This window comes from Antechinus flavipes, chromosome 2 (assembly GCF_016432865.1).
Source record: "Antechinus flavipes isolate AdamAnt ecotype Samford, QLD, Australia chromosome 2, AdamAnt_v2, whole genome shotgun sequence".
Classification (NCBI taxonomy): domain Eukaryota; kingdom Metazoa; phylum Chordata; class Mammalia; order Dasyuromorphia; family Dasyuridae; genus Antechinus; species Antechinus flavipes.
In genome coordinates, this window is record NC_067399.1 from 423,973,983 (window position 1) to 424,001,584 (window position 27,602).

General features: G+C 34.1%; 1 protein-coding gene across 1 annotated transcript in view; it reads left to right on the forward strand.

Annotated features, from left to right (window-relative positions):
- Window positions 1–27,602, forward strand: part of RANBP17 (RAN binding protein 17) — a 356,591-nt gene that overhangs the window by 73,065 nt on the left and 255,924 nt on the right. The window contains exons 14-16 of the mRNA XM_051973711.1: window positions 1,754–1,900; window positions 2,121–2,293; window positions 2,672–2,865. Of these exons, the coding sequence (XP_051829671.1) occupies window positions 1,754–1,900; window positions 2,121–2,293; window positions 2,672–2,865 (514 nt within the window). The remainder of the gene's footprint in view (window positions 1–1,753; window positions 1,901–2,120; window positions 2,294–2,671; window positions 2,866–27,602) is intronic.

The following is a 27,602-nucleotide window of genomic DNA, read 5'->3' on the forward strand; positions in this document are numbered from 1 at the left end:
AGGCATTTGGGCCTGAGTTTATTGGTGGGAAAAAGTTCTGATAAACATGGGTGAATGGGGAAAGGGCAAGAGTTGCTGATTGATTCTTTTTTTTGGGAAGAGAAAATATATGTCAGCTATTGGTCCATGATCAACATTAGGTTTAGCTTTATGATTGACTTAGTCAGTTGTAAATTAACTTATTGGGAACCTTTAGGTCAATTAGAATCTAAGAAGAGATCACTTGAAGATTACTAGGTGCAATGTATAGGGTAGTTATGTGTTCTCTTCCTCTTCCCCCTTCCATATGTGTTCATAAATTTTTTATATGAAAATACAAGTAATAAATTTCAAACACTGCTCCATATACAATTAAACTCTAATTTAGCTACCTTTTCATTACTTTTAGACTAGAAGAAAGATACTGTTACATCTCTGAGCTTTTAAATTAGAATAGAAAATTTTCTCATAAATTACTTATCTATATATAAGCAATAAAAGGAATAGGAAGTTAGGTAAGGTGGTTGCATCTGAAAATGAATTACTGTGTATTAGTTAAAATGTATTTATTTTCTTAATGTACTCTTAAAGCAGTTATTTTTAAAAAATCAAGCATTTTCCCAATACACATTCCTATTCCCCTCATTTTTCAAATCATTTGAGTTTTATTAACTGTATAATAAATAATGAGTGACAGTCTGTTTTTGCATCTTCCTTTTATGTCATAATGAATTTCCATACTAATATGATTACAGTGATTCATATAACTTAATATCCATCTTATCTAGCTCTTTGTGTTGAGAGAGAAACCACAGCCTCAGTTGTAATGTTAATATTTGAAAAAGTGGCATTTTACATTTGAAAAGAGATCCCCTTTGCCCTCTTGTGGACAGATACAGTTTTGTAGTGTTCAGACTGTAATTCCCTGAATTCATTGCTGAGTTTCCATTGCAATTTTTAGTGCCAGGAGAAAAGAACATACTGTGGGTGAATGGTCTGGTATTCTTACAGGTTTCATTTTCACTTGTGATGTTCTTGTTTAAAAATTACTTGTTATTAAAATACTCTTAAAGGTTACATTGTATTCTGGAGTTGTAGATACTGATGAAATCTCTTAGTGATTATATAACCAGTATTTGGGGTATAATTTTGGACAGAAAGAAATTATTACAAAATGGTAGTAATTATTTGAGCTTATATTACCAGCCATGAATTCATATATAGAGAAATATGTGATTGTTTTTTCTCTTCATGATGAAACTTTAAAATTTTGTCAAAATCATGTGATTTTACTATGAAGTATTTAACAATTTTTAGTAATGCAAGTCACAATCAGAGGCAAAGAACATTTATTCAGTACTTACTCTGTGCCAAGCATTGTATTTGATAACTTTGTATTATTCTTAAAGAGAAGTAGTTAGATGACTCCATGGATAAAGGACTGGACCTGGAATCGGCAAAACTTAATTTCAAATACAGCTTTAGATATTCATTAGCTATCTAGGGTTACATGGATTTTCATATTTAAAATATGTTACTTTTTTAGACTTCTGAATAAGGAAACAATCCTATTCTGCAACTCAAGGCATTAAAGAGTAACCTGAGGCATTGAGAAGTAAAGGGACTTTCCTACAGTCCCCCCTCTACACTCTCCCTAGCCAATAATATGGCAGTCAGGTCTTCTTCACTCCAAGTTCCCTCTCTACTTTTCTACCAGATTTTTTATTATCTCTATAGTTATACAATGTACTTTTTTGTGTGTTTCATGATTTAGGGTTTGGCAGAACCAGGAAATTACCATGAATTCTGTCGATTTTTGGCTCGTTTAAAGACTAATTACCAGTTGGGAGAATTAATAATGGTGAAGGAATATCCAGAAGTTATCAGATTGATTGCTAATTTTACAATTACTAGCCTCCAGGTAAGGGATAATTTAATACGCCAGTATTATTTGATTCAAAATTTAAAAAGTAATCTTAGGATTTAAATTTATGCTGTATCTTGGTGGGAATATTGATTTTATCCACACAAAAAAGATGCACCTGACTAATTAGTGTAATTTTGAATATTTTTGTTCTTATCATGGAGTAGAGCATAAATAAAATGAATTTTGGTTTATTTGTTTGTTTGTTTTTTCATAGCATTGGGAATTTGCACCCAACAGTGTTCATTATTTGTTAACTCTGTGGCAGAGAATGGTAGCATCTGTACCTTTTGTGAAATCAACTGAACCTCATCTCTTAGATACATATGCACCTGAAATCACAAAGGCATATATTACTTCTCGATTGGAATCTGTCGCCATAGTCTTCAGGTATTAAAAAATTAAATGTTTTTAGTTCATACCTACCTTTGATATGCAATGGGTAGAGTACTAAGCTTGGAATCAGAAAATTTTGAGTTCAGATTTAGTTTCAGACAATTTAGTTTCAGACACTTTACTTGCTATGTGATCCAAGGCAAATCATTTAACATCTGTTTGCTGCAGCTTCCTCATCTGTAAAATGGGGGTAATAAATAGCACCTAATTCCCGAGGTTGCTGTGAGGATCAAATGAGACTATAATCACAAAATATTTAAGCACTGTGCCTGTCATATAATAAACACTATATAGATGTCAACTATTATTATTGTTTATATATGTAAAAAGTGATTTAATGTATTTGGTTAACTTTTTGTGGTACATTTCCAGAGATGGTTTGGAAGATCCATTGGATGATTCAGCTACTGTATTTCAGCAGCTAGAACAATTGTGTACTGTCAGCAGATGTGAATATGAAAAGACATGTGCTCTTCTTATACAGTTATTTGACCAAAATGCACAGAATTATCAAAAACTGATACAGTCATCTGCCAGAAGACCCATAGATATATCAGTTCAAGAAGGTCAGTATCATCTAATTTGACTCTTAGATTAATTTCAACTATTTAAATTGTTTGTAAAGCTTCATATACTACTTTCATATATATTAGTTATCCTGAGTCACTTAATCAAATGATATTAAGCTTTCTACTATTCTGATGAGCTGTATCTTAAAATAACTAATTTTTGATGATTCTACATGGAGCAACTAGTATAGTAAGTCCATCTATATCCATGTATAATGAAGATGTGTGAGTGTCCATGTCCTTTGGACGGCGGGGAGGGGAGGCACTGATTGTTACAAAGGAGAAACCTTGTTGGGATCTAGACAGCAATAATCTGACTAGGGCTGGGATGGATTTCAAAAACTGTTGGTTCTCCCCTCCAGAGATCTCTTTCAACTAAGATTCAGTGTTTCATTTCATTCAAAAAGTGAGATAGAAAGTCAGTTTGAAGGAAATGAACACAGAGAATTTAATGAAGAGATGAAGGAATAGTATGGTTCATTTTTTTAACTATAGGAACAGAGTCTGTAGGGAAGGTTGAGAGAGAAAAGGGGAATGCTTAACAAGGCCATTCTAATTTAGGAATGATTCTCCTATTTATTTCATTCTTTGTCATTGGTTTGGGAGTGAATTCTGAGAGAAATGGAGATATTAGTTTGTATGCATTCCCTTATTTCCCATCTCAGTTCTTTTTTCCTTTATCCTCATAAGGATGACACCTTGCACTTTTAATTTTACATATTTTTCAAAACATTTTGATATCCATTATCCAGTTTGGTTTCATTTGATAAATATTGAGAAATGTCCATTGGATTTAACAATTAAGGAATCATTGTGAAGTGAAAGCACATTTTAAGAAGGATGTTGATAAGATAAAGGGTCCAGGAGAGTGCAGCCATGATCATGAGGCATCTCAGGTTCATAACATATGATGTGTGGTTGAAGGAAATAGGGCTGATTAACATGCAGAAAACTTAGAGGGGGCATGATAACTATCTTCATGCTTTTGAAATTCTGTCACATGGCAGAAGTCTTCTCCTTGCTCCTTAGCAGCACTGAGTTAAAGCTTCTAAAAGGAAAATTTAGCTTTGATATCAAGAAAATCTTCCTTACAATCAAAACTACTGCAAAATAGAATGGGCTTACTCAGGAAATGATTGAATTCCCTCTTTCTAGATGTCTTCAAGGAAAGGCTTAATGATTTCTTGTTGAATATGATAAAGAAGGAATTCATTTTCAGGTACTGGTTGGACCAGTGACCATGAGATAGAATGGAATGAAGCTAGGCACTGTGCTAACCCTGGGGAATATAAACAGATCAAAAGCCTTACACTCATAGGGCTCAGATTATAATTCAGACTTGCAACATCTCTAGGAGAACTCAGCTGCTGGGTGAAAGAAAAGCTAGATGGTCCTTATGGTATATCATAATGTGGATTACAAATCATAGGGTATCCTGACAGTAAAGTATTAGGGTATATGACTATGCCTGAAGACCTGAAGGACTCAGGGCTCTCAATGCCTATTAATTGGTAAAGGTTGGTGGTCTCCCATCTTATTAGGATTGTAATTGTCATCTCCTTGCTTGCTCTTAGATGTGTGAGTGTCCATGTCCTTTGGACGGCGGGGAGGGGAGGCACTGATTGTTACAAAGCAGAAACCTTGTTGGGATCTAGACAGCAATAACCTGACTAGGGCTAGGATGGATTTCAAAAACTGTTGGTTCTCCCCTCCAGAGATCTCTTCCAACTAAGATTCAGTGTTTTATTTCATTCAAAAAGTGAGATAGAAAGTCAGTTTGAAGGAAATGAACACAGGGAATTTAATGAAGAGATGAAGGAATAGTGTGGTTCATTTTTTTAACTATAGGAACAGAGTCTGTAGGGAAGGTTGAGAGAGAAAAGGGGAATGCTTAACAAGGCCAACTCTTGGAAGAGATAGACATGGAATTAAGAAGAGAGAATAGCTCTTATTGAAAAGAAAAGTCAGCTTTTTCCTTAACTACCAATGTAAAGAAAAAGATGGATATGGAGAGAGAATTTGAGGTATGGGATAGAGGAAAAGAAGGGGTTAACAGAAGATGACCTATGTAGAAATGGCTTTTGCTCAAATGTATGTGAAGATGTTGGAGGCTGAAGTAAAGTTTGGCATAACCTTTGAGGTTAGTGGACTAGACTATACCAATAGTAATGAATACAATAAGATTTTTGTATTCATTTTGTTAATGAGGAAACTAGTGCTCAAGGGTTTCAAATGATTTGCTCAAATCAGTTAATTACAGGCCTAGAACTAAACTTAGCAGACTTGGGCTCTTTCCACAATATTGGATTTTTTCCATTTGTTTCATCTACACAGTTGTAGTTCAGTTTTTTGTCATTAAATATGAAATTTATATTTACTTTTTCTAATTCCCATATTTTAAATGACAGTAAGGTAGGTCTTTCTAAGTTTATACAATTCACTTTACTATTATTTTCTAATAATATTCCACTGTTTAATTTTGTGATATCCTGTCAATCCTTCATGATATCTTTCCTGGTTCTTATATACCTGTGATAAAATACTAATTTCACAGGGGAAATAGACTAGGCCTAGTGTACATATGCAGTCTTTAAATGATGTGTAATTTTCCTCAATTTTCTTCACTCCTGAGTTAATTAAAGAATATCTTCCAACTTCCTAATGTTGTGCCCTGAATTATTATGCTCTGAATGGCTATCTTGCCCTTTTTTTGCCATTAGGATTGGGAGAATTGAAACCTTGAAGGTCTAGCCACTTTACATTCCATTGTATCATAAACTCCAAGTGCATTATCTAGATCTTTGCTTTGTAACTGGAGATGGTAAGACAAAAATAAAAAAACAATCCTTACTTTCAAGGAACTTCCTTTCTAATGGGAAGATATCACACGTACAAAGATAAGTAGAGAAATCATTTAAAAAAAGATAAATCATTTACAATTAGGGAAATCCAGAGAGGTTTCCCATAAAGATGTGTCATTTGAGCTAAACCCTGAAGGAAGCATAGTATTCTGAGAAGTGGGAGTGCATTCCAGATACAACCTAATTAGAAGAATGGAGATAGGAGATAGAATAGAGAATTTGTAGGATAGTAAATAGACTAATTTGCCTGGAAGGCATTCCAGGCATGAAAGGAATTAAGATGAAAAGTATGTTAAGGTAGGCTGGAGCAAGATTTGAAAGAGTTTAAATTCCAGACTGAGGAGTTTGTATTTTATCCTAGAGGCAGTAGGGAGCCACTGAAGATTCTTGATTAGGTGAGTAGAATAATACCTGATATTTACATAACACTTAAGTAATATCTTATATTTACATAGCACTTAAGTTTGCAAAGTGCTTAAGTATTCTCATCTGAGCCTCACAAATTATGATTTATATGTTAGGTATTATTATCATCTCCATTTTACTGGTGATAAAACTGAGCTCAGAGAGGTTAAATGATCAATTAGTTGCTAAGTGTTGAAGTCAGACCTGATTCAGACCTATCCATTATATCACTCTGCCCCTCCAAAAAGACTTTTGCTTTAAGAGAATTATTTTGGCAGCTATATGGAGAAGGGACTGGAGAGAAGAGATGCTTAAATCAAGAAGACAAATTAAGAAGCTGTTGCAATAATAAATGAGAGATGATTACCTGAAATAGGATTAGGTCTCCCTTATAGAGAAAAGGGAATGGATACAAGAGTTGTTGTCAGCCTGTAATAGAATTGATAAAAAATGACAATTTATTGGTTATAGGGTAAGAGAAAAGGAAAAGTGAAAGATAACATCAGATTTTTGAAACTGAATTACTTATGATGATAGTGTCCATAGCAAAAATAGGGTAGTTTAGAGAAAGTGAGTTTAGAAGGGAAAATAATGAGTTCCATTTTTTATATTTTAAAAAAATTTTATTTTCAAGTTAAACAGAAAAGCACTTCATATATACAAAAGAAAACAAGAAACATAAGTTTCTTGACTCTCCATTTCTTCCTACTTGTTTTTTAAAAATAGTATGTGATGCATTCTGCATATTACTTTTAATATTACTTTTTGTAAGATTTTGAGTTCCAATTTTTTCTCCCTTCTCCCCAAGACAGTAAACAATCTGATATAAGTTACACGTGTACATTTCTTTTCGCCAGTGCTTTTTTCTGAATTTCCTTCCTTTTTCTTTTTTGTTTGTTTGTTTATTTATTTTGGTTTTGCCAGGGAATTTTAGTTATAGGGCCAGTGTTCTATGTACTATACCACAAAACTGCCCCTCTACTATGTTTCTTAAAAAAAAAAAAAATGTTTCAATGACATTATTTTAGCATCACCATTGATATCCTTCTTCCCCCAACTTCCTTAATTAAAAAGAGAGAAGTGGGGGATAGGGAAGAGAAACTCTTATAACCAATAAAAACACAGTCAAATAAAATAATTCACACAATGACTATATCCAAAAATATATGTCTCCTCCCACACCTTGAATCTGTCACCTTTTTCTCAGGAGATGGGTAGCCTGTTTCATTATAGGTCTTCTGGAAACATTGTTGGCCATTACTTCCATCAGAATTTTTGTCTCTCAGTGTCAGCTTCCTTTACTATGTGCAATGTTCTGGCTAGCTTTCTGGAAGTCCTCCATAAGGGCCTTGGTCTCAGCAGGATAGACACCACAAGAATGGACAAGAATAGAGTCCGAAGTCTTTATTGTCTCCTTTAGTCTCCCAATCTGAACCAGTCTCCCCCATAGTGCAGGAGAGCTACCATGAAGCTGATCAAAGATAAAATGTCTCTCTTCCAGTCCTTCTTAGTCCTTATATATCTTATTGTAATTATAGCATTACAGCATACTGATTATGTGTGAATTTAGAGAACCATTATGTCATCAATTCCACTGAGATAACACCTTGTTTCAAGAATACCTCTTTCAAGTATGCTTTTCCAGAACTCTGGCCCTCTACAACAATGTTGTTATCTATGGATTGTTCTGCTTCTTTTACTCTGTATCAATTCATATGACACATGATTTTTTGGAATAGTCTTCTCACAACACAATCATATTCCACTGTTTATTCAGTCATGATACCTAATTGATGTCACCCCTTCCTCCCATTCTAGTTTGTTTTTTCCTTTTCTTTTTTTTCCCCACTTCCATTTAATTGCTCTACTTTCAGGAGGATTGAGTTGCTTGTGAATATTTCCTCCCCACTATTATCTTGCCTCTTAAACCACCCAATCTCTGTTCCCCTATTGAATTTAATTTCTATACCAAACTGGTTATGTGTCTGTAGGTTTGTGTTCAGTCCTCCTTTGTATGTTCCAGATACAACTTTTCCTCTATTTTTGGCTACTTCTCTTCACATGGTCTAGTTGTGAAAAACAAGAAATTTCATTCCCTTCCTCCTTTCTGTACTATGTATTTCTTTTCTTTTCCCTCTTTACACCGAGAACTGATCCATCCCTCTGATCTTTTTTTCTTTTTTAATTTCCTCAATATGTTTTAAAGACATTAAGGTTTGAAGGGATACTTAGTTCTTTTTTTCCATTAGCATATTACTGCTTCATTATCTAGTCCCATCCAGTTGCTCAAATTTGTCTCTGAATTTTTCTTAGACCCTTGTTTTTCTATGTCAGAGTTCCTGTTTAGCTCTGGTCTTTTCTTCAGAGATGTTTCAAAGTCTCCTATTTCATTAAAGATCTATTTTCCTTCCTATAGGATTATATTCATTTTTGCAGTATCAGCAATACTTGGTTTTAAGCTTATTGTATTTTGGTTTCTGAGATATTTTGGTTCACTTCCTTGGTATTTGAACTCTTTTCTGGATACTTAACAAAATTTTTTCCTGAATAATGGAGCTTTAGATTTTTGGTTATGCCATTCCTGAGACTTTTGAGATTCTCTTTCTGAAGATGTTCTGTGGTTTCATTTCATTTTTACTTTGCCCTCTGGCTCCAATATATATCTGGCCTGTGTTCATGTATGATTTTTTTTATAATTCAGTCTCATTAAAAAAAAAATCTGACTTTTTGGTCGGAGCCATGTTGGTGAAGAGTAAACAAGTCTTTGTCTGTGTTCTTCTCCAGCTTTCCTCAGAACCAACATTAGATCAGCCCTCTGAATGGATTTTTGAGTGACAGAACACAGATATTCAGAGTTTTTTTTTCAGCTTGAGATATTTTGGAAGGACTTAAGGAAAGATCTGTCTGAATTGGGCAAGAGGAAATGTAGCCCAGTGTAGGTGTGGTATGGAAGAGACCCAGTGAGGGGAATCTAATAGGAAGCTTTGAGTCAAAATACAGTAGCATTGGCTACTCTGTCCTGATTCAAAAGATTAATGAATAAGTAGACCAGCTGTGAGACCATCAGCACAATTATAGTCAAATTGTGAGTCCCTGAACCCTAGCATAAAAGTGACACTTGGCCAGTCAATAGGGAAGTGCAATAGGGAAGCTTGTAGCACCACCAGCCCCGGTGCTGTCAGTGAAAAACCCCTGTTTCCCTGAAAAAGGAATCTCAGGACAACCTTTCCTGGGCCTAGGAACAGACCCCAACTTTTAAAAATGAGCAAAAAAAGTAAAAAGAGCTTAGACTGTAGAAAACTACTTTGGAGATATGAAAATCAGAATACAATCCCAGAAGAAGACAGCAAAGACAAAATATCTTCAGGTGAAGCCTCAAAGAGGGATATGAACTGTCTCCAGCTCAAAAGGCTCTCTTGGAAGAGTTCAAAAAAAGATTTTAAAAGAGAGAACAAAGAAAAATGGGGAAAAGAAATGAGAGCCATACAGAGAGTTATGATACCTTGGAGAAAAAAGCCAACAACTTGACTGAAGAAATCTCCTTAAAAAATAAATTTGGTGAAATGAAAAAATAAAACAATTCCTTAAAAAATAGAAGTGAAAAGGTCCTGTTGCCCCCATTTCTGAAATGGACAAAGAATCCACTGAACAAAACAATTCCTTTAAAAGTACAATTGGTCAAATGCAATAAGAGGTTTAAAAAAAAAAAGCTAACTGAAAAAAATAATTAACTAAAAATTAGTGAATAGATAAGTGGAAGTAAATGACTCAATGAGACATCAAGAATCAGTAAAACAGAATCCAAAAAAATGGAAGAAAATATAAAATACCTCATTGGAAAAACAACTGACCTGGAAAATAGATCCAAAAGAGACAATCTAAGAATTACTTAAAAGCCATGATGAAAGAGTCTGGACAACATCTTTCAAGAAATCACGAAGGAAGACTGCCCTGATATTTTAGAATCAGAGGGGAAAATTGTCATTGAAAGAATCCACTGCTCACCTCCTGAAAGAGACCCCCAAAATGAAAACTCCAGGAAATATTGTAGCTAAATTCCAAAATTATCAGATCAGAGAGAAAATCTTGAAAGCAGCCAGAAGGAAACAATTCAAATATTGAGAAACCACAACCAGAATTATCCAGGATTACCACTTCTACTTTAAAGAATCAAAGACTCTGGAATATGATATACTGGGAGGCAAAGGAATTTGGATTGTATCCAAGAATCAACTACCCAACAAAATTAAGCATTATCTTTCAGGAGAAAAGATGGACATTCAATTAAATAGGGGATTTTCAATCATTTCTAATGAACAGATTAGAGCTGAACAGAAATTTTGGTCTCTAAATATAAGACTCAAGAGAAGTATAAAAAGGTAAATGGAAGAAAAAATATGTTTTATAAAGATTAAAAAAACTGTATCTTTGTTAAGGCAATTAAAAGGGCTATACTTAGAGGGTATATGTAATGTTCTCTGTTGATTTTCTGGAGTTCTTTGGAGCAGCCTTCCTTTCAGCTTAGTAATCACCATAAGAATAGCCAGGTGTTAAAGTCCAAATTCTTTATTATCTCCTTCACAATCTAGTTTCCTTGCCTGGAGCTCAGGCTAACTTTCTCGAGACCTTCCAGAGCCTTGGTTTCAATGGAGAAGCTAAGTAGGACAAGGCTGCCACCACAGTGGCGTGAGATGGAGTGAATGAATCTGGCTTTGGGTCTCTTCTGAGTCTGTGTCTGGCCCTTCTGAATCTGTCTCTGGTTTTGACAGGCCTTGGTCTCAGTGAGAGAAGTGCAAGAAGCCAGGCCAGCCACCACAAGGCTGATGAAGATGGAATGAATCTGTCTCTCCTTGACTCTGGGAGCTTGAGCTCCCACTTACAGTCCTCTTGTCTTCTCTGGCTCTGACCCTGACTAAGGCTCCCAGTTTATATGCTCTCTTATAATTACATTATCATAGGTTTGAATCAATAGGGGTAGCAATCCTGATCTCAGATCAAGAAAAATAAAAATAGATCTTGTTAAAAAAGAGATTAAAGAAGAAAACTACATCTTGCTAAAGGGTATCATAAATAATGAAGTAATATCAACTCTAACCATATATATATCAAGTAGTATAGCTCCCAAATTCCTGAGAAGTTAAGTGAATTGCAAGAAAAACTTTACTAAAGAGGGATCTCAACCTCTCTCTATCAGAACTAAATAAATCTAACAACAAAATAAACAAGAAAGAAGTTAAGGAGGCAAATAGAATTTTAGAAAAGTTAAGGATAGTAGATCTTTGGAAAAATTTGAATGGAGATAGAAAGGAATATACCTTTTTCTCAGCAATACACGGCACACACACAAAAATTGACCTTATATTAGGGCATAAAAACCTTACAATCAAGTGCAGAAAGACAGGAATAGTTAATGTGTCCTTTTCAGATTATGATGCAATAAAAATTACATGTAATAAAGGACCATAAAAAGCTATGTTAAAAATTGATTGGAAACAAAATAATCTAATCCTAAAGAATGAAAGGGCCAAAGAACAAATTATAGAAACAATTGATAATTTCATCCAAGAGAATGACAATAATGAGACAATATACCGAAAGTTATGAGATGCAGCCAAAGCAGTTCTTAGAGAAAATTTTACATCTTTAGATGCTTACATAAATAAAATAAAAAGAGAAGATCGATAAATTGGGCATGCAGTTTAAAAGCTAGAAAAAGAACAAATTAAGAATCCCCAATTAAATGACAAATTAGAAATTCTGAAAATCAAAGGAAAGATTAATGAAATTGAAAGTAAGAAAACTGTTGAACTAATAAACAAAAATAAGATTTGGCTTCATGAAAAAAAAAAATCAACAAAATAATTGAACTTTTGGCTTATTTAATTAGAAAAAGAAAAGAAGACAACTAGATTACCATTATCAAAAAAATGAAATCGGTGAATTTATTACCAATGAAGAGGAAATTAAAGCAATAATTTTGCCCAATTGTAGGCCAATAAATTTCTTTAGGTGAAATGGATGAAGATATACAAAAAATATAGATTGTCTAGATTAGTAAGTGAAGAAATAAAATACTTAAATAGTACCATTTTAGAAAAAAAGAAAAATCAAGCTCCCTAAGAAAAAAAAATCTCTAGGGCCAGGTGGATTTGCAAATGAATTCTACCAAATATTTGAAGAACAACTAACTCCAATACTATATAAATTATTTGAAAAAATAAGGGAAGAAGCAGGCTTACCAAATTCTTTGTATAGCACAGATATGGTCCTAATAACTATGACAAAACAGAAAAAGAAAATTATAGACTAATTTCCTTAATGAACATCGATGCAAAAATCTTAAATAAAAATTAGCAAAGACATTACAAAAACTTATCATCAAGATAATACACCATGACCGTGTGGTATTTATACTAGGAATGTAGGACTGGTTCAGTGTCAGGGAAATTATCAGCATAATTGACTATATCAATAACCACATTAACAGAAATCATGTGTTAATTTCAAAAAATGCAGAAAAAGCATTTGACAAAATGAAACACTCATTCGTATTAAAAACACTAGAAAGCATAGGAATAAATGGAATTTTCCTTAAAATGATAAGCAGCATCTATCTAAAATCATCAGCAAGCATTATACATGATGGGGATTAGCTAGAAGCATTCCAAGTAAGTTCAGAGGTAAAACAATGTTGCGCATTATCACCCCTATTATTCAGTATTATACTAGAAATGTTAGCTTTAACAATAAGAAAAGAAAAAGAAATTGAAGAAATTAGTGTAAATAATGAGGAAACTAAACTATTACTCCTTGCAGCTGATATGATAACATACTTAGAGAATCTTAGAATCAAATAAAAAACTACTAGAAACAATTAACTTTAGCAAAGTTGCAGGATATAAAATAATCCCCTAAAAATCATCAGTATTTCTATGTGTTATCAACAAAGCTCAGCAGCAAGAGATTAAAAGAGAAATTCCACTTAAATAACTGTAGATGATATAAAATATTTGGGAGTCTACTGGCCAAGACAAAGCCAGGAACTATATGAACACAGTTACAAAATAGTTTTTACACAAAGTTAGATCTAAACAGTTGGAAGAATATCAAGTACTTATTGATAGGCTGAGCTAATATAATAAAAATGACAATTGTGCCTAAATTAATCTACTTTTTCAGTGCCGAACCAAACTGCCCAGAAGTTACTTTGCAGAGCAAGAAAAAATGATAACAAAATTCCATCTAGAAGAACAAAAGGTCAAGAATTTCATGGGAAATAATGAAAACAAATGCAAACAAAGCTAGACTAGACATAAAACAATATTTTCAAGCAGTGATTGTCAAAACCATTTGGTACTGGCTAACAAGTAGAGTAGTGGATCAATGGAATGATCACAAGACTCACAAGACACAAAAGTCAATGACAATAGTAATCTAGTGTTTGATAAACTCAAAGACTCCAGCCTCTGGGATAAGAACTGAGTATTTGACAAAAATTGCTAGGAAAACTCTTAATAGTATAGGAGAAACTAGGCATTGACCATTGAGTAATGCTTTAAGTAAATTTGGAGAATAAGGGATAGTTTACCTCTCAGGTCTGTGAAGAAGGGAGGAATTTATGACCAAAGAAGAATTAAAGAACATTATGAAAAGCAAAACAGGTATATTTTATTATATTAAACTAAAAAGGTTTTGCACAAACAAAACCAAGGTAGCCAAGATTAGAAGGAAAGCAGAAAGTTGGGAGGCGGGGAGGAGGGGGACGGGGATAATAGGCAGTGTTTCTGATAAAAGCCTCATTTCTAAAATATATAGAAAATTGACTCAAATTTACAAGAATACAAGCTATTCTCCAATTAAAGCCATTTCTATTTATGAAAAAAATGCTCTAAATCACTTTTGATTAGAGAAATACAAATTAAGGCAACTCTGAGGTACCACTTCATAGCTCTCAGATTGGCTAAGATGATAGGAAAAGATAATGATGAATTCTGGAGAGGATGTGGGAAAACAATGTGCATTATTGGTGGAGTTGTGAAATAATCCAACCCTTCTGGAGCAATTTGGACCTAAGCCCTAAGAACTATCAAACTATGCTTATCCTTTGATCGAGCAATGTGTCTACTGAGCATATATCCCAAAGAGGTCATAAATGAGGGGAAAGGACCCACATGTACAAACATGTTTGTAGCAGCCCTTATTACAGTGGAAAGGAACTGGAAATTGAGTAGATGATCCTTGAAATAAGTTTATTATATATGAATGTAATGAAATATTATTGTTCTCTAAGAATTGATAAGCGGACTAATTTCAGAAATACTTGGAAAGATTTACATAAACTAATGCTGGATGAGGTGAGCCAAACCAAGAGAACATTGTACACAGTAACAACTGTGATGGACTTGGCTCTTTTCAGTAATAAAGTGATTCAAAGCAATTTCAATAAATTTGTGAAGAAAAATGCTATCCACCTGCAGAGAGAATACTATTGAGACTGAATGTAGATCAAAGCATAATATTTTCATCTTTGTTGTTGTCATTGTTTGCTTGTTTTTTTTTCTTTCTTGTGCTTTTTTTTTTATCCCTTTTGATATATTTTTGTGCAGCATGATGAATATGGAAATATGTTTAGAAGAATTGCACATGTTTGACTTAATATTGAATTGCTTGCTGTCCTGTGAGATGGGAGAGGAAGAACATTTTGAAACACAAGGTTTGCAAGGTTGAATATTGAAGACTATCTTTGCATGAATTTGGAAAAGTGCTATTTTAAGAAAAAGAAAAAAATCTGATTTTCAGTGACAAATGACTCTTAAATTCTCTCTTTAGCCTTTTTTTTTCAAGGTCAGTTGTTTTATATGTAAAACATCACATTTTCATATTTTAATTTATTTAATATTTTTCCCAGTTATATTCAAAACAATTTTTTTATATTTGTTTTACCATTTTTTATTATATAATACTTATTTTCCTTTTATTTCTTTCTTCCAGGGCTGTTGTTTCCTTTTAAAATATTTCTTTCCTCATTTCTTCCAGATTTTCAAGTAGTTCATGTGAAAAATAATTTTTTTTTTAAATATGCTTGGTATTATTATGGAGTTACTCATTTCTTCTAGGCTTTTTAAGAAATTTTTAATCTAAAGTAATTTTTTTATACTGCTTGGCAAAATTTTTGGTTTTCTTATTCTTCTAGCATTAGTTCTTAATTTTTTCCTAAAGTCTGATTTTGTTCTTTGTTGGTAGGGGTAAGGAGGGAAGAATATGTGTGTGCATAGAGGGGCAGGATTAGGTATAAGTGCAGTGTTGTCACGTAGTCTTATGTCATATAATCTGGGTTTCTTGATTGACTTTCATCTCTCAGTATTAACATGTCTTTGGAACTCTGAGATTTAGTGTTGTATCTTTACAGCCTTCTCTTATATCTCAGGAGAGAATCCTCAAAGCTTTGAAGCCCCTGGGCACTTAGGTTTTACCCCATCTGAGCTTAATTTCTCACCATGCTGATTACTACCATTCTCCCCGGGTTTATATATTCTGATTCCAACTGCCCTGGAGCTTTCTTATGTGTCTTTATTCTGTGTTTCCACACAGAGCTTTGTGTAGACTACGTATAATCCTGGCCTATCTCTGGCACCAATTGGAGGCTACTGGCTTGTTTTCTTGTACGATAGTTTTATCTTTATTGGTGTCTTTCTTTCCCATAGACATCTAGTTGATGTTCTATACAGTTCTGGGATGGAAAAAGTCATTTTGTCTAGGTTTCTCTTTGAAATTCTTAATAATTATTCATTTGGTCAAATTAATTTTTTTTTTTTTTTGATATTTGGGGGCTAGACTACCTTCATTCAGGGAACCATCTTGGTTGGAAGACATTAAGTTTCTTTTCAAACATGTTGAATTTGGTATGCTTTCAGAACATCTTTCAGGAGGCAGAGCTCAGAGGAGAAGTTTTAGGTTATAGAGATTTGAATGTGATCTGCATACAATTGTTCCTTGAACCCAGGAGAGCTAATAAGATGGCTGAGAGAGAAGGAAGGGTGTTTATGTGTAGATATGTATGTGTGTGTGTGTGTATATGTATACATATGCACACACACACACACACACACACAAATGATAGATAACGTGAAGGGAAAGAAAAAAAATAGGTGGAAAGAAATTGAAACTGAAAGTTTAGAGGGGTTGAAAGTCACAATCATAAGAGCTAAGAGAAGAGAAATGAAATTAAAAACACAAATAGAGAGTTTCACCTAGGTAAAGAGCCATATCTTTCCAACAGCTTAGTATAAAAGAAAAAAGAATGAGAAGTTGTGAGGTATAAAAAAAAAAGAGAGGAGAAAACTTAAGACTGATGACCATTTTCTTAGTAAAAGGAAAGGAGAATGGGAATGTTGCATAGTACCAAGCAGCAACAAGAACCTAAACTCAATTAGGTAAGATAAGAATATGAAGGCCAACATGATTATATAAAATCTAGTGTTCAATAGCATGTGAGTAGAAGGTTGTGATAATAGCTAATTTTTATGTAACATTTTAAAATTTGAAATACTCATTACATATGATCTCATTGGATCTCTCAAGCTACCTGTGAGGTAATTACTGTTATTAAATTTCCATTTTGCAAATAAGGGGAGATATAAAGTGATTCAGAATTCGATTCAGGTTTCTTGACTTCAAGTCCAATGCTCTTATCTACTAGGCCATTTAGCTGACTATAAAAGGCTGATGGGGAGGAAAATCCAAGATTGTGGTTTAAAACATTATAGGAAAAGAGATGAGGGTATTCAAGAGTAGAGAATAGTGTTTATAGTTAAATTACTTGATTACATAGTCGCAGTTGTGAAAGAAGAAAGATGAGACCAGATTAGAGACATTGGATTGGGAAAGGAAGGAAGAACAGAGTTACTTTTTTTTTCATGTTAAATATGTTAAAGTATATGTTAAAAACAATATATGTATACATATTTATACAGTTGTCTTAATACACAAGAAAAATCGGATTTAGAAAAAAGATAAAAATAAACTAGGAAGAAAAACAAAAATGCAAGCAAACAATAACAGAAAAGGTGTAAATGCTACATTGTGGTCCACACTTATTTCCCAGTTTTCTTTCACTGGGTGTAGCTGATTCTCTTCATTACTGATCAATTGGAACAGATTTGGATCCTCTCATTAGTAAAGATAGCTACTTCCATTAGAATTGTATACTCATACAGTATTGTTGTAAAAGTATACAATGATCTCCTGGTTCTGCTCATTTCACTTAGCATCAACTCATGTAAGTCTCTCTAAGCCTCTCTGTATTCATCCTGCTGTTCATTTCTTACAGAACAATAATATTCCATAACATTCATATACCATAACTTACTCAGCCATTCTCCAATTGATGAACATCCATTCAGTTTCCAGTTTCTAGTGACTACAAAAGGGCTGTCACAAACATTTTTGTACATACAGGTCTCTTTGCCTTCTTTAATATCTCTTTGGGATATAAACCCAATAGTAACACTGCTGGATCAAAGGGTATGCACAGTTTGACAAATTGCTCTCCAGAATGGTTGGATTCATTCACAATTCCGTCAACAATACATCAGTGTCCCAGTTTTCCCACAAACCCTCCAACATTCGTCATTATTTTTTCCTGTCGTCTTAGCCAATCTAAGAGATGTGTAATGGTATTTCAGAATTGTCTTAATTTGCATTTCTCTGATCAATAATGATTTGGAACACCTTTTCATATGGATAGAAATAGTTTCAATTTCATCATCTGAAAATTGTCTGTTCATATCCTTTGACTATTTATCAATTGAAGAATGACCTGATTTCTTATAAATTTGAATCAATTCTCTATATATTTTTGAAATGAGGCCTTTATCAGAACCTTTAACTATAAAAGATGCTTTCCCAGTTTGTTGCTTCCCTTCTAATCTTGTTTGCCTTAGTTTTGTTTGTATAAAAGCTTTTTAACTTGATATAACCAAAATTTTCTATTTTGTGATTAATAATGATCTCTACTTCTTCTTTGGTTACAAAGTCCTTCCTCTTTTACAGGTCTGAGAGGTAAACTATCCTATGTTCTTCTCATTCTTCATGCCTAGATCATTTTGATCTTATTTTGGTGTATGGTATTAAATGTAGGTCAATGCTTGGTTTCTGCCATACTAATTTACAATTTTCCCAGCAACAGTTTTTATCAAATAGTGAATTCTTATCCAAAAATTGGGGTCTTTCGGTTTGTCAAACACTAAATTGCTATAGTTACTGACTATTTTGTCCTGTGAACCTAATCTATTCCAGTGATCAACTAGTCTGTTTCTTAGCCAATACCAAATGGTTTTGATGACCATTGCTTTATGATATAGTTTTAGATCAGGTATAGCTAGGCCATCTTCATTTGATTTTTTTTTTTTCATCAGTTTCCTTGAAATTCTTGACCTTTTGTTCTTCCAGATGAATTTTTTTTTTTTTTAGGTTATTAAAATAGTTTCTTGGGATTCTGATTGGTATAGCACTAAATAAATAGATTAGGTAATATTGTCATCTTTATTATATACACTTGACCTATCCAAGAGCACTTAATATTTTTCCAGTTGTTTAGATCTGACTTTATTTGTGTGGAAAGTGTTTTGTAGTTTTGCTCATATGGTTCCTGACTTTCCCTTGGCTGATAGATTCCCAAATATTTTATACTATAGACAGTTATTTTAAATGGAATTTCCCTTTATATCTTTTGCTGTTGGATTTTGTTAGTGATGTATAAAAATGCTGATGATTTATGTGGATTTATTTTGTAACCTGCAACTTTGCTAAAGTTGTAGATTATTTCTAATAGCTTTTTAGTAGAATCTCTGGGGTTTTCTAAGTATACCATCATATCATCTGCAAAGAGTGATAATTTAGTTTCCTCATTACCAACTCTAATTCCTTTAATCTTTTTTTCATCTTTTATTGCCTAAGCTAGCATTTCTAATCCAATATTGAATAGTAATGGTGATAGTGGACAACCTTGTTTCACTCCTGATTTTATTGGGAATGGTTATAGTTTATCCCCATTACATATGATGCCTAATGATGGTTTTAAATAGATGCTGCTGATTATTTTAAAGAAAAGTCCATTTATTCCTAATAGGAATGGATGTTGGATTTTATCAAATGCTTTTTCTGCATCTATTGAGATGATCATATGGTTTTTGTTAATTTGTTATTGATATAGTCAATTATGTTAATAGTTTTCCTAATATTGAACCAGCCCTGCATTCCTGGTATAAATCCTACTTGGTCATGGTGTATTATCCTGGGGATGATTTTCTGTATTCTTTTTGCTAATATTTTATTTAAGATTTTTGCATCAGTGTTCATTAGGGAGATTGGTTTATAATTTTCTTTCTCTGTTTTCGTCCTTTCTGGTTTAGTTATCAGTACCATGTCTGTGTCATAGAAGGAATTTGGTAGGACTCCTTCATTCCCTATTTTTTCAAATAGTTTATATAGCATTGGAGTTAATTGTTCTTTAAATGTTTGGTAGAATTCACATGTAAATCCATCTGGTCCTGGAAATTTTTTTCTTAGGGTGTTGCTTAATAGCTTGTTTTTTTCTTTTTCTAAAATGGGACTATTTAACCAATTTACTCTTCCTCTGTTAATCTGGGCAACCTGTATTTTTGAAGGTGTTCATTCATTTCATTTAAGTTATCAAACTTATTGGCATAAGTTGGGCAAAGTAACTCCTAATTATTGCTCTAATTTCCTCTTCATTAGTGGAAAGTTCTCCTTTTTCAATTTTAAGACTAACAATTTGATTTTCCTCTTTCCTTTTTCTAATAAAATTTACCAAGGGTTTATCTATTTTGTTTTGTTTTTTTCCCACAGAACCAATTCCTAGTTTTATTTATTTATTCAATAATTTTTTTTAACTTTTAATTAATCTCTCCTTTTATTTTTAGAATTTCAAGTTTAGTGTTTGATTGGGGGTTTTTAATTTGATCTTTTTCTAGATTTTTTAGTTATAAGCCTAATTAATTGATTTTCTCTTTCTCTATTTTATGCAAATAAGCCCTAGAGATAGAAATTTTCCCCTTATTACTGCTTTGGCTGCATCCCACATATTTTGGTATGTCATCTCATTATTGTCATTCTCTTGGGTGAAATTATTATGTCTATGGTTTGCTGTTTCACCCATTCATTCTTTAGGATGAGATTATTTAGTTTCCAATTACTTTTTGGTCTATTTTCCCCTGGATTTTTTATTGAATGTAATTTTTATTATATCATGATCTGAAAAAGATGCATTTACTATTTCTTCCTTTCTGCATTTTTATGTCCTAATATATGGTCAGTTTTTGTAGAGATTCCATGAACTGCCGAGAAGAAAGTGTACTCCTTTCTGTCTCCATTTAGTTTTCTCCAAAGGTCTAGCATACCTAACTTTTCTAGTGTTCTATTTACCTCTATAACTTCTTTCTTATTTATTTTGTAGTTTGCTTTATCTGGTTCTGAGAGTGCAAGGTTGAGAGTGCCCATTATTATAGTTTTGCTCTCTGTTTCTTCTTGTAGTTCTCTTAACTTATCCTTTAGGAATTTAGATGCTATACCACTTGGTGCATAATATTTAATATTGCGTCATTATCTATGCTACCCTTTAGGAAGATAAGTGCCCTTCCTTATCTCTTTTAATTAGATCAATTTTTGCTTTTGCTTGATCTGAGATCAGGATGGTTACCCTGCTTTTTTGACTTCACCTGAAGCATAGTAGATTCTGCTCCAGCCTTTTACCTTTACTCTGTATGTATTGCCCTGCTTCGACTATGTTTCCTATAAACAACATATTGTAGGATTCTGGCTTCTACTCCAATCTGCTACCCGCCTCTGCTTTATGGGGGAGTTTATCCCATTTACATTTGTGGTTAAAATTACTAATCAGTATTTCCTGACATCTTAACCCCAGATTATGCTTTTCTCTTTCCTTTTTCCCATACCCCCCTCCCCAGTATTAAATTTATATGTACCACTTGCCTCGTGCAACCCTCCCTCTTTAGGATCCCTCTCTCTCCCTTTAAGTTCCTCCCCTTTTCTTAAACCTTTCCCTTTCAATTTATATATTCCCTTCTATTTATCCTACCCCTTCCCTTTTCGCTTTTCCCCTCCCATTTTTCAATGAGATGGGAGAAGTTGCTCTGTGAACCGAATATATCTAATATTTTCTCTTTGAGCCAGTTCTGATGAGAGTAAGATTCACACTATGATCGTCCCCCTTTCTTCTTTCCCTCAGATATAATAGGTTTCCTTTGCCTCTTCATGAAATGTAGCACCTCCACTTTTCCCTTTTTCTGGTACAATTTCCTTTCTACCCCTAGATCCTTTTTTATATTATAACAGTAAACCAAATTATTTATCTACTCTTTATGTATACCCATTAACAGAAATACAGTTCTCAAGAATTCTTTTTATGCTTCTCTTGACTCCTGTATTTGGAGGTCAAATTTTTTGTTTAGCTCTGGTTTTTTTTCGTCAGAAATGGAATTCACCTATTTCATTGAATGTCCATCTTCTTCACTGGAATAAAATCCTCAGTTTGGCTGGGTAAGTTATTCTTGGCTGTATACCAAGTTTCTTTGCCTTTCAGAATATCAGATTTCAGGCCCTTCAATTCTTTAATGAGGACACTGCTAGATCCTGAGTAACCCTTATTGTGGCTCCTCAGTAGTTGACTTTTTTTTTTTCTGGCTGCTTGAAGTATTTTTTCCTTGGTCTGATAGTTCTGGAATTTAGCCACAATATTTCTTGGAGTTTTAGTTTTGGGATCTAGGTGATTAGTGAATTCTTTCAATGTCGATTTTACCTTCTGATTCTATGACATCTGGGCAGTTCTCTTTGATGATTTCCTGAAAAATAGTGTCTAGGCTCTTTTTTTCATCATGATTTTCAGGGAGTCCAATAATCCTTAGATTATTTCTCCTAGATCTGTTTTCCCAAGTAAGTATTTAACATTTTTTCTATTTTTTCCTTTTTTTGATTTTGCTTGACTGATTCTTGGTGTCTCCTCAAATTCATTTCCATTTTTAAATTCTGATTTTTAATGAATTATTTTCTTCATTTACTTTTTTAAATTTCTTTTTGTAATTGTCCAATTGAGTTTTTAAATGAGTTGTTTGGATCTATGGAATTTTTTTCCGTTTCACCCGTTTTATTTTTTTAGGAGTTATTTTCTTTTTCCAGTTCACTAATTCTGTTTTTCAGGGAGCTGATTTCTTTATCCACTCTATCTTTTAATGAGTTACATGCCTTATCCAGCCCCTCTTGCAAAGTTTCCCTTTCCTTTCCCCATTTTTCTTCTAGGTCTCTTTTAAGAGTCTTTTTAATTTCTTCTATGAGAGCCTTATGTGATGGGGATCAGATCATATCTACCTTTAGGTTTTCATCTAGAGACAGCTGTTTTTAGTCTCCTCAAGGTTTGAAATCTGCTCTCTATCTGTATAGAAGCGATCTGTAGTTAGAGCCCACTTTGCTTTTTTTACTCATTTTAAAAACAAAAAGCAAAAAAACGTTGTGGTCTACTTATGGGGCAGTGGGGTATTTCCAAGTTGCCTCTACAGACAACAGGAAGCGGTAGTGGGACAGCAATGGCTGCGCTGGAATTAGTGGTTGCAGGCTGAGATTGTGCTGAGTTCCTCCTGCTGCTGGTTGGGTGTGGCCATGTCCCAAGAGACTCTAGCATTTTGGAGTTATAGTCTTTACCTCCTGTCTTTATAGCTTCTCCACTGATCTACTGGCTTTCTTCCAGGGTAGAGTAGCTCACACTGTGGTAGAGTTCTCCTCAAAGATTTTCTGAGGCTAAGACTATACCCAACCCCCCTCTAGTCTTCTCACTATGAGCTGTTCTCCGTGTTCTTACTGCCTACTTACCTGAGTCTGTGCCTGGCCTGGCCCTGTTCTCTCCCTACCTTTTGTGGCAAATTTCAAGATTATCTTATGTTGGTAATGTGTTGTATTCCCAGTATTTGTGGGTTTTGACAGTCAAGCATTAATTCAGAGGCTGAATTTTCTAAATAGTGTGAGGGAAGCAGGAAAACCCAGAAAAATGCGTGTGTCCTCTCCTCCATCTTGGTTCTGCCCCAAGCAGAGTTACTTATGTTCATAATGATGTTGCAGAATAGTGAGACAGAGAAAAAGTGCTAGGATACAAAGTGCTTGAAACACAGCAGTTTAGTAGGTATGAGTAATGGTGGGATCAGAACAGTCAAAAAACATTTATTAAACTCCTACTATATGACAAACACTGTATTACATCCTGTAGATTCAAAGAAAAGTAAAAGACAATCTCTGTTCTTAGGAGTTCACAGTCTCTAATAAGAGCGATCACATACAGCTATATGTAAACAAACTTGTGCATTGCTGAGATAGAATGAATACCACATCACAAGAATTAAGAAAGCTGATGAATTATGATGTCAGGATATCTAAGGATACAAAATTGAAGTCCCTAAACGTATGAACAGGGGTTGCAATGTAAAGGAAAACCATAAGCTAAATACTGAAAGCATAAAAACCTAAATAGCCTAAAAGCTAATAGATGGCTTTAACAAGAATTTGGGTAGAATGATGTAGACTGAATGATCCTCAAAAAAAGAATTTGCTCTATGAAAATAGGATAAAAAGGTTTTATATGTAGTAGTGAAAGCAAAAAATTTGTCTACTCTCAGCTCAGTGTGTTGTGAGTCATGAGAGAATGCATACTGGAGATGACAGAGCTGCAATATCTTCTAGGAAGGGGACATTTTTTTTTTTTTTCGTGGCCGAACGACTGAGGAAAGTATAAAGGGCAGGAGGATTTCTTAATAGTATTTTTTCCCCCAATTACATATAAAGATAATTTTCAACATTCATATTTTTAAGATTTTGAGCTCCAGATTTTTCTTGTTTCCCCCTTCCAAGATAGCAAGCAATCTGATATGAATTATTTATGAAAAGTCATGTTAAACATATTTCCACAGAATATGAGCTTTCCAAAAAAAAGTGTTAATTAAAGAACTGGGTGCAATTGAAAGATAGGGCAGAATAGAGATTTAAGGAGGATTTGGGCCAAAGTGAAAGGAGATAACTGAGTGTGAAGTGATTGCAGGAAAAAATCAACCAGCAGCTTAGAATCTCAGAGATAAGATATGAAGTAGCAATTTTCTAGCCAGAACTTAGGTATTACAATGGACTAGAATTCTCACACTTGAGGGGCTTTTGATGACGGCCTTCAACATAATAGATAGAGCACTGGACTTGTAGTCAGGAAGGCCTGAGTTCAAATCCAGCTCCAAACATTCATTAGCTGTATAACCTTTAGTTATCTAACTTTCTGCATCATTTTCCTTAACTGAAGAGGGGGGATATTTATCTACCAGGATTATTGTGAGGATATGATGAAATAATATTTGTAAAGTATTTTGCAAACTTTAAAATACCATATAAATACAAATTATTATGATCACCATTACCATTATTAGTCTCTTCATAGAATGTTTACTTGGCTCCTGGTTTGACTTTAGTATCTGAGAGTCTAACCTTTGTTGAGGTGCTGATGGCAAGAAACCTGACATCTAAAGTGCTTCGATGGTTATGGAAGGGTAAGGCATTTTTCTTAGATAACTTAGTGAAGCTGGCCATAATAGATAGTGCTTCTACACATGGCATTATGTTCAATTTTGCAAATCCAGTCTTTGAGAACTCATTGGTAAAGAAGGACTTTAGTATTTCTGTGACAAAACAAGGTAGAATTGATATAATCTCAATATATTTCTGCAACAAAGAGGTTTACAGATTCCAATCTGAGAGCACAATGACATAGTCCCACTGTTCTAAAACAAGTGATTAAAAAAAGATATTGATTGCTGGTTTAGGATCTTTAATGTTCATTTAGAATTCATACCAGCCTTGGTGTTTTAGCAATAAGTGGAGAACTGGTGCATTGTGGTACCATGACACAAAGTAAGTGTAGCCTTCAATTAGGACATTAGGTTCTATAAGCTATAGTTTGTTTAAACAAAAAAAAGACCTTCAAATCTTCAAAAAATACATCTTGCCTAAAAGGATAATAAAAACTCTTGTCTAAATTCTAAATTCTAGCTGTCATTTCATGTACTCTCAAGTATTGGAAAGTACTTGAGAGGGCATCCAAGGCAACTTGTATGTACTTCAGTGTGAATTCCCTTTACAACATCCTTGAAGGGATGAAAACACATTTTACTTTGGCACAGCTTTCATTTTCCCTAAAAAACTTAAAATGCTACTCATTCAACAAACATGAAGTGCATACTGTTTGCTAGGTACTGTGCTGAGCACCAGGGATATAAAGAGAAAAATGAAACAGCCTCTGCCCTCAAGGTACTCACATTCTAATAATAAATAGCATGTAAATATACAAGGAAATTTGAGGAGCAAGGCTACTTGTACTTGGGAGGATTTGGAAAAGGCTTCATATTGTTGGTTCAAGCAGATAATCTGCAAAATTGTCTTTGAAAGAATTCAGAATTTAGGCCATTTCCAAATTGAATAAAGACATTAAGATTAATTGAAAATCATGCACCCAGGGCAGGCTGTGTTCCTTTTAAGAATTTACTAGGAGTCAGCAGGAGTTAACAACCTAACAAAGCAAGACAAAGATTTTTGTGGAATCTGATTATATCACAAGATAGATAGATTTTGAAGTTACAAGAGGAGTTTGCTACCATGGGGAGGTTCTAAAGTCTCAATGGAACTGCACATATGGTTACCCAATCTGTATACAGAAAAGCCACTGAGGTGGTGATATTAATATATGGTAATGATATTATGATTAGTTTGACTTCATCGTAAGTTCACCTAAAAGAGAGTAAAGAATTATAGTGCTCAGGTGCCATGTCATGGGAAAGATTTATTAAATGGTCTTATTTTATTGGTGCTACTTTTTAATTTTTTCATGTGTATATTATATCTAGACATGATGGATGATGGAATTGGAGACCATGTAGACATATACCTTGTCAACTAATGATTGAGAATTTCTGTGGGGTTTGGGATGGTGTTTTGTGATTTTAGGGAAAGGTTCAGATTCGCTCCTACAAAATGATGCTCTCGGACTCAATTAAAGTGAAAGTAAAATTTAATTATACAATGCACGGAATAGATCGCTTGCAATAACAACTAATACAGCAAATAACACATAACAGACAAAAGACAAAGAATAATAAGAATTATGATTAGAATAGCAGAAAAAGAGAATACGTTACATCATATCACCGGTCGAGGGAACTTCAACTCTAATTTACGGCTGGGAGGCCCCGGTATTTCAGCCTGTGAGTCTCGATCGAGAAGGTCCTAGGCAGATCGTCATCTCCATAGGTGAGGCTTCAAAGTGGAGAAAGCTTTGCCCACTCTTTATATGAGTCCAAACAAAGAAGGCTTTGGGCCAAATGAAGACCTCATCTAAGACAAGGACATACCAACTAGAGCTCCAGGTGGTTATAATCAAATGTTGCATTGATAAGGGGGCCAGTCCTTATCAACAGCAACAGTTCCAAGGAGTGGCGAGTTCCTGGAATCATATAATTGGAGCTAAAACACAGGTGGTACATGCCTGTCTTATAGATTAAAAAGGAAAGAGTTGAAATATATGTTCTTATGGGTCAAGGAACGGTCAGGTTTTCATAGAAGGAGTTAAAATATATGCTCTTGGGATGAGAGAGTAGTCAAGTTCTCACAGGGGGAATCATGTCCTTCCTCGATTGGGTTCTCAAGGTTTACATGGGAATTAGGTTCATATGGGGAAAGTCACGTCCTTACAATGATTTGAAATGAACTTACTACTAATAAGGAGATTTCTTATTCAGATGGGGAAAGGGCAGGTTTGGGCTAGTGGCAACAATCAGAATCCCATCAATGTAGATAGTGAACTTTGAAGATTCCTTGAAGGAAACTATTAATTCCAAAAAGGGAGATAAGTAGGGCATGTGTTCTAGACATGGACCCCAATCAAAATAAAGTTCTAGATATGAGATTTACGAAGAGTAAGTAGGGAAATATTGTTGGACTATAAAGTATACAAAGGGGAGTAATATATATAAGACCACTAGAAAAGGAGGTAGAGCCAATAGGGCAGAGAACCAGGAAGCAGTAAAGTGATACTTCTTTTTCCTCACCTAAATCTTCCAAACAGCTCTAGAAAACATATCAAATCACATCCTAATGGAAAAATTAAAAAAAAAAAAGTCACCACATTTTCAGGTTGGCATATAGAAACAGATAGGAAAGTCTGCAGGTGCTGGGGGATGGGTCCTGAATAAAAGTTTCCTGCAGCTGAAGCATTATTCTTAAGAACAAATAAGTTGTACACCAGGCAAGAGGAGGTCCTAGACTATCCCAGGATACCTTAAGATACATATTGGGGTTCTGTGCTAAAACAGGTATCAAATAACAATGTTTTGTCCATACCCACTTCTAGGTCAC